This window comes from Musa acuminata, chromosome BXJ2-6 (assembly GCF_036884655.1).
Source record: "Musa acuminata AAA Group cultivar baxijiao chromosome BXJ2-6, Cavendish_Baxijiao_AAA, whole genome shotgun sequence".
Taxonomy (NCBI): Eukaryota; Viridiplantae; Streptophyta; class Magnoliopsida; order Zingiberales; family Musaceae; genus Musa; species Musa acuminata.
In genome coordinates this window covers 10977418-10990557 of record NC_088343.1, presented here as the reverse complement: position 1 = coordinate 10990557, position 13140 = coordinate 10977418, and the positions used below count along the sequence as shown (strand labels likewise).

The following is a 13140-nucleotide window of genomic DNA, read 5'->3' as shown; positions in this document are numbered from 1 at the left end:
ATTTATGAGATAAATCATATACGAGAAGATTTCGGCTTGAATTGAAATCAAATTAAAATTACATATGCTTAATTTTATCATTTGTATCATAATCAAATCATCTATATATTTTTTGCAAGTGAAATCATGAACTCATACAAAGACCAGTCTGGGCTTGTAGTGGGCCTCAATGATTCGTCTTACGTGTATTAACTATGAAGCACCGGAAATCTCAGTGTTTTGCTGCAATCAGAAACCGAACACGGATATTAAAGTCCAAGCTGTCATCGAACGGGTCCATCCTCATGTGACTCCAAAATGTATTTGTGCCATCATTTATACGCATGTATATATATTGATTATTAGCCTAATTAATCTAAAGCGTAACCCTTAATTAATGGCAAACTTAGCACAATATTAATAGTGCTAGTGTGGATTCACATTAATAACCTCAGAACTTGTTAAAGGTGTAGAAGAAATTAAAGGAAGGACAGGGGTATTTATGTCAAATAGACAAGAATGCTATTTAAGGGCCAGCGCTCGAATCGCCAACGCCGCAACAACACGGAGCGCGAGTGCAAAGGGAGCGCACCGCCAGTGGGCAGATAGGTGACGGTGGTGGCGGTGGAGTCGGCTTCGGCGACGGAATCCAGCATCTCTATGCCTTCTTTGGTGCAAGGTCAGAATACGATCTCGTCTTTGATCCGCTCTGGCGGCAGAAATCGGCGTCGCTATTCCCTGTTCGTTTAGGATTAGGGTTAGGGTTTCGAGATGGGTATAGGATTTTGTTAGGGTTTGGACGTTCTTACTCTTTGGTTGCCGTGTAATTCTTGAGTCCGTTGCCTTGTGTGATTTTGCCCTGAGTTTTATCTCCGATCCGAGACAATTCTTCTGGTGGATTTCGCTGCCCGATACAGAAAAGAATCGGGGTTGGCGCTCCAGGAGCCAATCGTTTAGGATTCTTCTGCCTCGTGGACCTTTTTGCCTGTTGGGATTTTAGATTCTCGAGAAGATGCGCGGCAGGGCACCTGCAGCAGGAGGACGAGGAGGAAGAGGCGACAGGGGACTGTCACCTCCTGCTGCCGCAGCAGCTGCCAAGACGAAGAACAATCGATCAGATTGGCATCGTAACCGCTTTCTCCATCGGTCCCGCCGCAACAGCTTGAGCCCACCGAACAGGGATAGGCCCCGGCGCTCACCAGACCGCCGGAGCACCTCCGTTGAACGCAGGCACTATGCCCCTTGGCACTCAGATTATGCACGACAGCTCCACGACGAACCCTCACTGCCATCCCAGCTCCGTGGCCAGCCCTCACCGTTTGGATGCAACAGTTATGAGATCCCACATAGGTTAATGTTGCCTGGTGATCCATCTAACTTGGATTCTGAGGTGAAACCGGGCTTGAGGCTGTCTCATTGGATCAAGGATAAAGACATTCTCCAGCCTGGCAATGGGGCACCAGGGATGTCATCTTTGGGGCTTGAAACACAAAACTCGCATTATCGAAGATCGCTGTTTTTGGATGATGGATCCCCTCAAAATTTATACTCACTACCTGCAGATGTAAACTACTCACTTGATACTGCCGTACTGAAACTAGACAATATGGGAAGAAGCAAAGGCTCTTTGAATGTGGGGCACCATGACTACCATGATCAGTTGAGAAATCCCTATGATGAGAGACTGGGAGGGAAGGCTTACTTTAAGGACACACCTTTTGCAACGACAGATCCTCCATTTCCGAGGCTCTACGGTGGTGCCTCATCATCCAGCTTCCCAAAAGATGATATGTTGGGCTTGTATGACAATCACCTTCGCCGGCCATTGGATGGTTCCATTAGAGATGCTCCAATCAAGTTTATGGACGATACTGTGGAGAGGATTGGGTACAGTCAAAAGCAGTTCTCTGAGCCAGTTAGATGGGCCCCACTTAGTCCAGCTGGAACCGAGCCCCGATACCGTGGCTATGATGAGATCAACCGGAGAGAGCTCAGTGATCGTGAATTTCTTGTATTGGATGACATGTATGAAAAGGTGCCATGGGGTTCTCGTACTGACCATCGTGAAAAAATAGGGTCATCTTTCAGGGATCTGGTAGGAGTTAGGGTCGGTGAATTGGATACTTCTCGAAATGTTACAAGCGAAAGTAGCCTCTGGGACAAGCAGCGTTCTTTACATGGAGATGCAGACTTGGATTATCGTGAGGGTAAAGGCATCACTGTGGACTATGTAGATAGTTCTGCTAGTGGGCATCTGGGATACAGAGTAAAACCATCAAGAGTCCATGAACTAACATCTCTCGAAGAAACATATGCTTTAGGGATTGATGCTGCTCGTACTAGTTACAAGGAAAGACCTAAGAGTCCTATGTATTCTGGTCATCGAATGGATATTTATGGACAGGTTGTGAGATCGCCACGAAGGGAGTTGGAAATGGAAGGTCTTTATCAGCTATCATCAGAAAGGATGACTAGAAGAAAATATGTTACTCATAGTTACATAAGTGAATTTGATCCAAGAAGTGTTGCATCCAATGATCGAACTGCTTTTAGAAGGATCTCCTCACCTGGTGTTACTGATGATATATGGCCAGAAGAAGAAAGGCAAGGTGATATTAACTCGAAAGAGTTGGATTTTGGCCATACCAAATATAGGTCACTTTCTCATAGAATGTCTAGGTCTGATGTTTGGTTGCCTTCTGGGGGGACCTTCAAACATGCGGAACATGGCCATGGTATGACCTTAAAAAGACGATTGAGGCCTGGTCCTTCAGAATCCCGTGGTCCATATACTTCTGAGAGAAGAAAGGAGTTTAGACCCAACAAACTCTGGAAGAAGGATATAGTAGACCGGCATGATGGTCTGAATCATGACGGAAATGTTCCACGAGATGATAATGTGCAAGTAAAAAGAGATCCAGCTGAAGGTTCCGAAGAGTTTAAGCAGCAAGTGCACAAGGCCTTTCTTCGTTTTTTTAAGTCATTGAATGAGAATCCACAGCAAGTGAAAAGATACCAAGAGCAAGGACCAGGGAGTCCTCTTCTTTGTTGCGTATGTGGCAGGTCTGTCTTCTTCATCTGTGGTAGCCTTCAGGAAGTTGAATGCTTGGTCCAACTTGCAACTGAGAAGTACATGATTGGCACATCATTAGTTGCCTTTCAACTGCTCCAATTACGATTAACTGAAATACCTTTATTGCAGCTGCATGAAATAAGCATGTTCCTATCTTATTCTGCTAGTTGATTAGGACTAAATATTTTTGGTTTAAATTAAATTTGTTTTAGTTGTAGAGAAGGCTTAAAAGAGTGCTGTTTGTTACCTGTGCTAGAACTGTTGTTGAAAGGATCAACCATCCACAAAGTAGGATGCTGACTTCTGGAGCCAAATGATTTGCCTTGGCACTTTATCGTTATACATAACATGAAGGCAATGACAACTTCCTGTTCATTGAACATAGATTGTGAAGACGAGTGCTGTGAAAATGGTACTGTGTGGATGAAGGCTGATTTGTAGGAGCCTAAGTTGTTCCGAGGTTATAAATGTTTGTTAGTTCAAGTTGATAGATACGATAGCAAGATATTTAAGTAATCATCCATCTATTGGTATCAAGTTGGACTTTCAATCCCATCATCCAACTATTGGTATTAAGTTGGACTTTCTTCTGGGATTAACCTATTGGTAATATGATTAACTATTACTTTCCAGGAATAATCACTAATTCTATGAACCTGCATTTCACTCGTAAAATTCACGTGGAAGAGTAGATGGTTTGTCTTTTCTGTTTGATTGGGTCTCCATGTGTCGATCTAATCAATGATATTCCTTCCTAGATGTTGTGATATTGGTCTTTTGATTCCACATAAAACACTTTGTCTCCTGTTGATGCAATATTGGCCTTCCAATTCCTCATAAAACATGGTTTCCGTAGTTGATGCGACATTGACCTTTTTCTTCCACATAAAACACTTAGTTTGAGCTTCTATTTTTACTTTTGGCATGTCTGGGATTACAATTGGGATCCCTAACTTTCCTTGCTTGTAATTTGGTACCAAATTCAGTTGTTTTCTTTTGACTGTTAATATGGCTTCATTTTACATTTGGATATCTGTTTTCTTGATTTGTTTTAAATTAATTGTTGGTGTTTAAGTTGCCCTCGACAAAAACACTATGGTAGGAAAGATCGATGTGGCTGACTCCAAATGCTTGGAACATCATGACTTTTAATTTGTTGGTCAATTAGGGTTTAGATTTTTCTTCTAAATTATTTGAGGGAGTCATTTTATTGTCGATCATCCTTTGCCTGTCATGTATTCAATTTCCGATGATTATTGGTTATTATTGCTTGTTATATATTCTTTGTTTCTGTTTGCTTTAATTAAAATATTCTCAATTATGAATGCTATTTGGCATGGTTCGTCTTATCGGTCCGTATTGGTGTACTGATCAGATGTTGGTATGGTATGTACCGATCCATATTGACGTATCGACACATGGTACGATGGGGGGGGCAGTGTGCTGTGGTACGGTGAGCCTAGCTATTTGGCTCAGTTTAGTTGGATTTCATTCATTGGAATTGTTCATTAAGTAACATATGCATTTGATATGTCATATAAGAAGAGAACAGCTGCCTTATTTAAGTTAAATGGCACTAAGTACTAAGTTAATGCTTTGTGCAACGGCGGAGACGATGTTGCAAGATCGACGTACTTCTAGGTTGATTGGATATATGCTTAAATGCCTAGAAATTTATATTACTTGAACAGTTTTCTTTTCTTCCCCTTTCGTTCAGCATGTCAAAGGAGTTTGTAGATACACACAGCTTGGTGAGTCACCTGTATCACTCTGGCAAGGTGGGCTTAAAGACAGAACACTTGGGTCTTCACAAAGCCCTTTGTCTCCTTGTGGACTGGAATTGGCTCGTGGCTCCTGACAATTCCAGGGTTTACCAATCTGGAGCTACTGCTGAAGCTAAGGCTATGAAGGAGGATCTGATACTTTGGCCGCCTGTTGTTATCATCCATAATAGTTCCGTTGAGAAAAAAGTCAGTAACAGCCAACAAAAAGTCCTGTCTACTGAAGGCGTACAAGAAATACTAAGAGGTTTGTTATAAATCACCTCTGGCTTCAAATGCTACCAATCCATACCAAAATCCTGCCACTTATCTACTGTTATTAGTTCTACAGTTGTGCATGGGGTAGCCGTTTTCCTAATGTTACTGCTATCTGGTTAGTCGACATCTAGAGTTATATGAGAATGTTATGTCAAAAGTTATGGCTTTCTTTTTAACTGTGTATTTTGTTTGCTAATAAAGTCCATTGTTATAGTTTATCAAATGGGTATGAAGCTATTGCCATGAATACGAAAAGCAGGGATGGGGACTCATGGAGAAATTGCCCCCCATAAAATAAACTAATTCTTTGATGTACATGGTTTAGTTGAGGCACATTGGTGGTGCCTAGAATGTTTTCTTCCATCCTAGCGTCCTATTAATAGGACATATATATAACTTTTGTTGCTTTTGGATTCCAGAAATGGGGTTTGAAGCTGGGAAGACGACAATTTGCCATGGGAAACCTGCAAACCAGAATGTGTTCTTGATTAAGTTCTTCCCGACCTTTTCTGGTCTGCAAGAAGCGGAGAAGCTTCACAACTGCTTTGCTGATGGTAACCGAGGCAGACAAGAGTTTTATCGGAGGACTGCCAGCAAAAGTAAAGCTAACGGTGAACGTGAAGCTTGTTTCAAGAACTTCCCGTTTCTTTACGGATACCTGGCAGTTGCAGAAGACCTGCCTAAGCTTGATTCAGAAACGATGAAAAGATGCTTGGTTAAGAGCAAGAAGGATATCGAAGCCATCGCTGATGCCCCGTTGAATATAGATTGAACACCTGGAGGTCGAATCTACTGTGACACAGATTGCCCCTTTGAAATATATGCTCTGTGAAAGGTTTTGTTTTTTGTTATCCATATGCCAACAACATCTCTCTCTCTCTTTTGTTTTAATCTTCTTATCATCTTTTTAAACTGGAAGACACGTTTTATCGTGGCAGGTTAGTTGACAGTATCTCAGAAATGTAATAGCTTTTGTGTCATATTGTTTCATAAGCTTGTGACTGAGTTGTTCGAAACATGTATCTCAGCAGAATTTTTATAATCTAACAAGCAGTGACACTTTTGCGCTTTTTCTTGTTGAGAATTTTCAGTTGCTCAATCTTATGATGATGTTTGGTTCTTTGGGTGTACGGTCAGCTGGAAAGTACAGAAACCTGTGGAGATCCAACTTAAGTGCATGAAGAAAGCAAAAGTTTTTGGGTGACACTTTCTGGTCATTTTCCTTTTGTTTTGTAACGGATGCTGTGGAGGCTGGCTAGGCATCAAAACTGACAGCGGAAGAATTAATTGTATCGGTGCGGGAATGCATCACTCTGCAATGTAACCCTTTTGTTTCTCCATCCGTAACATGTCAGTTTCGCTGGGGAGACCGGTATCATTGCTGTTGGATGTTTTGTTTTGTTACTCCCCAAAGACTGCACGATTCAATCCAACTCTGAACGAATGCTGGTGGGCCCCTTCAGACACTACAAGCAATCAATCAATCAATCAATCAATCAATCTCAACTTCGCTTTCATGCTACGCTCGGTTTGCTAAATTTGTCTGACGAGCAAAATTTCGCTAGGAGGCTACGAGATACATACATCACCGATGGGTACGAAGAACGCAGCAGTTCCATTTCAAAAGAAGAGAGGGGGGGGGGGGGGGGGGGGGGGCTGAATCATCTTCTGAACATGCCAGTTTGCATCCATGATGGCTTGATGGCGTTGCGTGATGACAGAGAAATAAATGCCTGCCTTCTCCTCCACCAAGGAGATCAACGCGTATGGCGACAAAATATTAAAGCGTATGGTGGCGAAGAGCGCCCAGCAGTAGCAGTAGCAGTAGCAGACGGACGGATGATATTAAAGCAGCTGCCGATCATTATATCCAAACATCATGCTTTTGTGGGCAGGCAGATTTGATCATGATCATCAAAACGACAGAGACTGGTTTCGTATTATACTCCTACTAGGAAAAGATCGATCTGCAACACAATTTCAACACCAAAGTAATTAGTATAGTATAGGCTTCAAGATCATGTACCAAAGTAATTTGACTCGGAAATAATTCAGAATCAATATGCGGGAAAATCATTCGTGCTCATCGATCTTATAAAGTTGAATTGTCAAGCATCTCTACAAAGACACAAAAAAATAATAATAATAATAATTGGTCTCTTACCAACAATCACAATGATGACCTTTGCCGTATGAGCAATTCCCGGGAAGTGATGATCATAAATATATCAAAAAAGAATTGGTCCCCGCAAGGGGCTGCTGCCTGCTCTGCAAGTACATCAGATTCCAAAAGAGAAAATTGAAATTAAACCACGAGACTATCAAATTGGCATCTAAGTTTCCACCACCAACCAAGCCCGATGGATGATGGGTTTAACTGAGAGAGGACAAAATGAGAAGTGGATCAGAGGCTCATGATGTTATGTGGAACCAACCCATCATATTCATGTTACTAACAGGGGCGGGCGTATTACACCTACATTTTACATCAATAGATAGAGATAGTCACAACAACAGGTAGGGTAGGGAATTAAGACGGCCAACTGCCGCCAAGTGAAGTAGTACACTACAGAGTCTAGCAAGTTTTTTTTTTTTTTTTTGCTAGAAGAGCTCGAATTCCACGTCCTCTCCGTTCGCCCTGAAATCAAGACACTTACCTTCTTTTTTCTTACGCAACATCAGGGGCGTCCCAATCTCATGGCTTCTTGGTGTCTCGGGTGGTGCTGCACATCGGATCAGGGCCCAATTTAACCCATCAAAGAACGTGTGCTGCTTGATCTCAGCGGCACCTTTGACCGATCCCAATCTATTTTCCGGCTCCTTTACCAGAAGCCCTCTGATCAAATCCTTTGCATGAAAGCTAACGGATGGGTTCTCAGGGAACTTCAAGCTCTGAGAAACCACGTTGGCCAATGTTTCCTCGTTTCCAGGTCCTCTGAAGGGTGTTCTACCAAAAAGTAATTCGTACAATAAGATCCCAAAGGTCCACCAATCCACGGCACTTCCATGTCCATCTCCTCTAATGATCTCTGGAGCTAGGTATTCATGGGTCCCAACAAAGGAGTTGGAACGTGCATCAGTCGGCTCCACCACAAGTTGCGGAAGTGGTCTTACCTGCCCACCTACTTCCTTCTGTGTTTTCTCTTGTGTGGAGGATAGCAAACGGGGTGTGAAGCAAGAAACTTGAACCCAAGATGGTCGAAGACAAAGTGGGTCAATGCAGCTATTTTCAGCACAGGGTCCTGAGAGCTTCTTTGCAGACTCCTGTGCGCCTAATGAGGAGGATCTAACAAGGGTCGGGCTTACTGAGCATCGTAGAGACAAGTCAAAATCGGAGAGCATGATGTGACCATCTTCACGAACCAGAATGTTTTCTGGTTTTAGATCACGATAGATCACACCCAACATGTGTAGGTACTCCAAAGCAAGTAGGATTTCCGCGACATAAAACCTGCAGAAAGCATTGATAAGAACCAAGTTTGTAGCTTAAAGAGTCAACATCCACCAAAGTCAAGAACAGCAATGACAGCAGTCTTAATCCAAAATGGACACTAAAAACTCCACTAAATCAAAAGCCAACTGACCATTCCATCTGAAATCTACATCCATCTGATGAAGCATAACCTATCCTACTGTTTTATACACACAAACTCATGATTGTCGATAACCAATTGTACAATGGTGATAAATCAGTACCTCGAAAAATAAATCAATACGCTTTGAACTAATCTGTAGCTGGAAATTTGCTTCTGACAAATCAAACACTGATTCGTTATGGACTGATCTTCCTTACCCAACTAATCTCTATTTTAGGATGTCTCTGTTTTACTCATTTCATGAAAGAAAATAAATTTAGAATATTTGATCAATCTTAATTGGATTTGATGATATGAACATTCACATTTATGACTGGTCAAATGCTTAAAATATCCTATTTCCAGTAGCTACTCCAAAACGATAGTAATTCAACATGACTATGAGTCAAGCTCTATGCAATGGATATCAACAGCAAAAAATTGCTTTTCTGACAAACATGCAATATCAAAGCAATATGTAAAAATGAATAATCTGATTTGTATACCTAGCAGCAGGCTCGGTGAAACTCCTACAAGGTTGCCTCTGTCGAAGGACATGCAGGTCACCTCCAGGGCAAAACTCCATAACTAAACACGAGAGGTTCTCTGTCGTAAAATGAGCATAGAGGGTAGGAAGGAATGGATGATCCAGCATTTGCAATATCTCTCTTTCGGTTTGTGCTCTCAGCATCTTCTTCCTGCTAACCAGGAATTCAACATCCATGATCTTCAATGCAAATAAGCATTCGAAACCAGCCAGCTCGGCAAGATAAACAGTTCCAATATCTCCACAACCAAGTCGTTTGAGGAGCCTAAAATTCTTTAGACCTAAACTTCCTTGTTGGATTAGGATTTGATGGATGGCCACCCATCTTAGATCCTTTGACATGTGAGGTCTACAACCTTTTGAACTAGCACCGCTCTGATGGCTCTCCTCGCTGATGCTAGTGCTGCTACTATAATCCCCAATGCTGCTTTTCGAGCTGTGAGAGCACTCCCCTTTTTCTCTTGATCTAGAGAATTCACTTGATTTTACACCGATAGCTCTACCACTGCCATGGATATTTGGGCTGGAAAGAGCTTTGTTTGCACCGGTATCAATGCGCTCCTTACCAATCACAGCAGCAGGATTCAAAGTGCTGGTTGCAGGAGTGGCAGGTGCCTTAGGACGACGAGTTTTGGTTGTAGGAATAGTACATGCAGGAGTGGTAGGTTCCTTAGGACGACATGATTTGGTTGTAGCCGTAATACATGCAGCAGCGGAAGGTTCCTTAAGACGACATAATTTGGTCGTGGGCGTAATACATGCAGGAGTGACAGGTTCCTTAGGACAACATGGTTTGGTTGTAGGGACTGTAACACCACCTATATTCACCTCACTATGTTTGGTGGAAACATCGGATGCTGAAGCTGGCTCAGGCTTTCCTTTCTTTCTAATGGCCTTGTTCCTGTGTACTGGCTTGGTTAAATGCTGACTTACCATACCCTTGCTTGATGCAGCAACTGCCTGTGAGCTTGATATGGATGCTTTTGAAACTGATTTTCCCTTCTTTTCGGTCTCTACTGCAGCTGATTGACTTTCAAAGGAGTCCTCTGACGTTGGATTAATTACATCTTGGATTCTGATCTTAGTTACCTTACGTGTATTGAGAACTGAAGATATAGGAGATGAAACAGCATTATTATCACTTGATTCAGAATTTTGCACTTGACCAGGTACGGTTGCCTTTTTTGATGGAACTGCTGTGACCTTTTCAGGCATGATGGATATTTCGACCAAATTTCTCTGTCCTCCATTTATAGGAAGACAAGAGTCACTCGATTGAACCACCACAGATGCATAAAGCTTCTTGATCGTTCCAGCTTCAGAAGTCCCAGATAAGCTAATTGGCTTTGATAGCCTCTTCATGGCAGCCATTTCCGATGCCTGGGAAATGCATAATCTTCTCAAAGCCTGTTTTAAGGTGACGGATTCTGATATTCCTATTCCTGATGGTCGAGATGCTCCAACCTTGATGGGCTTCTTCAAAGCATTCTTCTGCAACAAGTCAACACCTGGCTTACTCATAGGACCAAGCGCCCCAGATGAGGTCCGGAGATCAATTGTTCTCAAAAGTTTACCAAGATCATCTTCAACATCATGACACTTCCCGTCTTGTACATTTGTTTTGAGATTAATCCGTAGCATCTTAGAACCACCATAGTAATTATCCAAGTTCGGCTCTTCAACTGATTCAACAATCTCAGAAGTACCACCTGATGAACCCATTTCTAGGTGATTCATGGCTCGATCAGACCTGAGATCTCTACCTTGATGTCAAGATCAGAGACATATCAAAATGGAATGCAGCAGTGATATGAGCCACCAAGCTCGCCTTTATACATTCCATTACCGTACTCATTCTTGGACTCAAATCACCAGAGACCATGAACCTGCAAACGAATGAAAAGGGAGTATCTAGCTTTAAACTACGACTTCAGAGAGCAAATCAAAATCTATCTGTAGTATGAAGCGACCCAACGCGAGTTTTGTGTTTTACCCCTTGATTGCATTATTAAGCATCCAAAGGGAAATAACCAATAAGCCAAAAGCACAGAAAGAACTCCGGCAAAATACTAACTAGGCCACCGGAAAACATCATCGTTTTCAGACATCTCGGGGTAAAACTTCCTGTGTCCTTTTTCTTGGCGCAAATTATACGCGCAAGACACATGCTGAGTAACCGATCACACTAACCAGATCAAGAACCCATAAAAACCGTCAAGAACTGCACAAGTCCCCGTCAAGAAATCGACAAAGATTAGACGTCTAAAAGAATGTCATCGTCACTCCCATCAGCAAGAAGCCGCTGCATCCAGTCTCACCGCAGGACAGGCAAAATAGGAAAAGACACCGAAAGCACCAAAAAAGATTCACAAAGAAGTAGTAGTGCTGCTGACTACGCACTCGCATTGTCGTCGAATCGAGTAGGAAAAGGAGGAAAACGAAGACATCTTCTCGGAAGAAATCGATCTGCGAAAACTAGCAAGAAGCTCCAAGAACTCGACTAAACGGGACGAAGAGGACGCCGTACCGCGAATTGATCCACCGCCAATGCCGGTACACATCCGGATCGACGAACCGAGTCGACGATCTCACTCAAGAACCACCGTCCGGAGCTAGAACCCCGATCGGAGATGGCGGATCGACCGGTAGTTTCCGAGGGTTAGGGTTTTGAGAGCGCAACAGAGAGAGAGAGAGAGAGACAGACACACACACACATCACGAGGAGGAGGTGGAAAAAGAGAACAAAAGAACAGAAAACAACAACACCGTAAAAACACAAAAGAAACAAAATAATAATAATATATTAATTATAAAAGAAAAAGAAAAAGATCAAAAAAGCCGTTTGATTTTACCCTTCTTAATAAAAAAAAATGTTTTTTTTTATTTAAGTTATAAAGTCCACGAGAAAATTAAACGCCTCCACAGAGTAAAATAAACGAAGGAAAACAAATAGTGAGGATCAGGAAATCGAGATCAGACGGTTCAGCAGAAAAGACGCCGCCCTTCGTTACGATGGACCCCGCGGTGGGTCCGCCTTCGCTTCGGTGCCAGCCCGGGGCGTCGCTGACGACAAAACAAGGCCTGTTGTCACCGCATATTACACCCTCTGCCACCCCCTCCATCCAAGTCTTTAATTAGCTTATTACGGGATCTGATGAGCCTGTAGAGCTTCGCCTGCTGGCATTAATTTCTCCATGCTATCTCAAGTTCTTTAAGTGTTTGGATCATTGGATCCATCCCTGCTCTCTGTTTCTGAATGCATGCCACTGGATTTGGCTGCAATTGAACTGCAACATACATGCAAGCCACCTTGGAATGCTTGAAAGTGGGGGCTGAATCATTTGACCACACTGTACATTACTCAGGTGGGAGAAGAATGGCGACAGGATTAAAATATATTCAAGTCAACACATGTATCATTAACTAAAGCCTAATGATTCCAAAAGCACATGGTGGAGGACGATCTCACCATTTCTCGGATGACGGGGGATCTTCCCGAGGCGGCCTTTGGGTCCACCGAGGTGGTCCGATGCGGTGGTCGGGACAGGGTCGTCACTTCCTCCGGGCAAGAACTCCTCGCCTTTGTGTTCTTCAGGGTCCTTCGGGTTCGCACCGTTGTTTGACGTGCCTACCCGCAGGGGACGGGATCGTACTTCTGGTAACGTCTGAAACTGGTATTGGCGTGGCGTGAAGAACCGAGCCTGAGCAGGCGTTAATGCGTCTCGACCGACGTTCTGATCCGTTTGACCAGGTGCTGTCACGTCGATCGAGGCGTGAGGCATCATTTGACGTCAACCAAGTCAACCGAGTCTTATCATAATTACTATCCTCATCATCTTCGAAATCCCTTCGCTTCGCTTGCGGATGACGTCCCACGACCATTGTGGGCGAGGGCGTCCCAAATCGCCAGGACTTGCTGGTAAAACA

General features: G+C 43.1%; 2 protein-coding genes across 3 annotated transcripts; one reads left to right on the top strand and one right to left on the bottom strand.

Moving 5' to 3' along the window:
* The first annotated feature begins 531 nt into the window (after positions 1-531).
* On the top strand, positions 532-6161 carry LOC135614779 (uncharacterized). The gene is made up of 3 exons (XM_065112506.1): positions 532-3042; positions 4770-5080; positions 5511-6161. The coding sequence occupies exons 1-3, from the start codon at positions 992-994 to the stop codon at positions 5861-5863; spliced, it is 2715 nt and encodes a 904-aa protein (XP_064968578.1). The 5' UTR covers positions 532-991; the 3' UTR covers positions 5864-6161.
* Positions 6162-7511: 1350 nt separating this feature from the next.
* On the bottom strand, positions 7512-13085 carry LOC135614777 (serine/threonine-protein kinase D6PK-like). 2 transcript variants are annotated; one of them, XM_065112504.1, is made up of 4 exons: positions 12683-13085; positions 11741-12563; positions 9173-11099; positions 7512-8542 (listed from the first exon to the last, which is right to left on the bottom strand). In XM_065112504.1, the coding sequence occupies exons 3-4, from the start codon at positions 10948-10950 to the stop codon at positions 7693-7695; spliced, it is 2628 nt and encodes an 875-aa protein (XP_064968576.1). In that variant the 5' UTR covers positions 10951-11099; positions 11741-12563; positions 12683-13085; the 3' UTR covers positions 7512-7692. The 2 variants fall into 2 exon arrangements, with proteins under 2 accessions (XP_064968576.1, XP_064968575.1); XM_065112503.1 differs by having other exon boundaries at positions 11741-13085.
* Between the last annotated feature and the right edge of the window lie 55 nt (positions 13086-13140).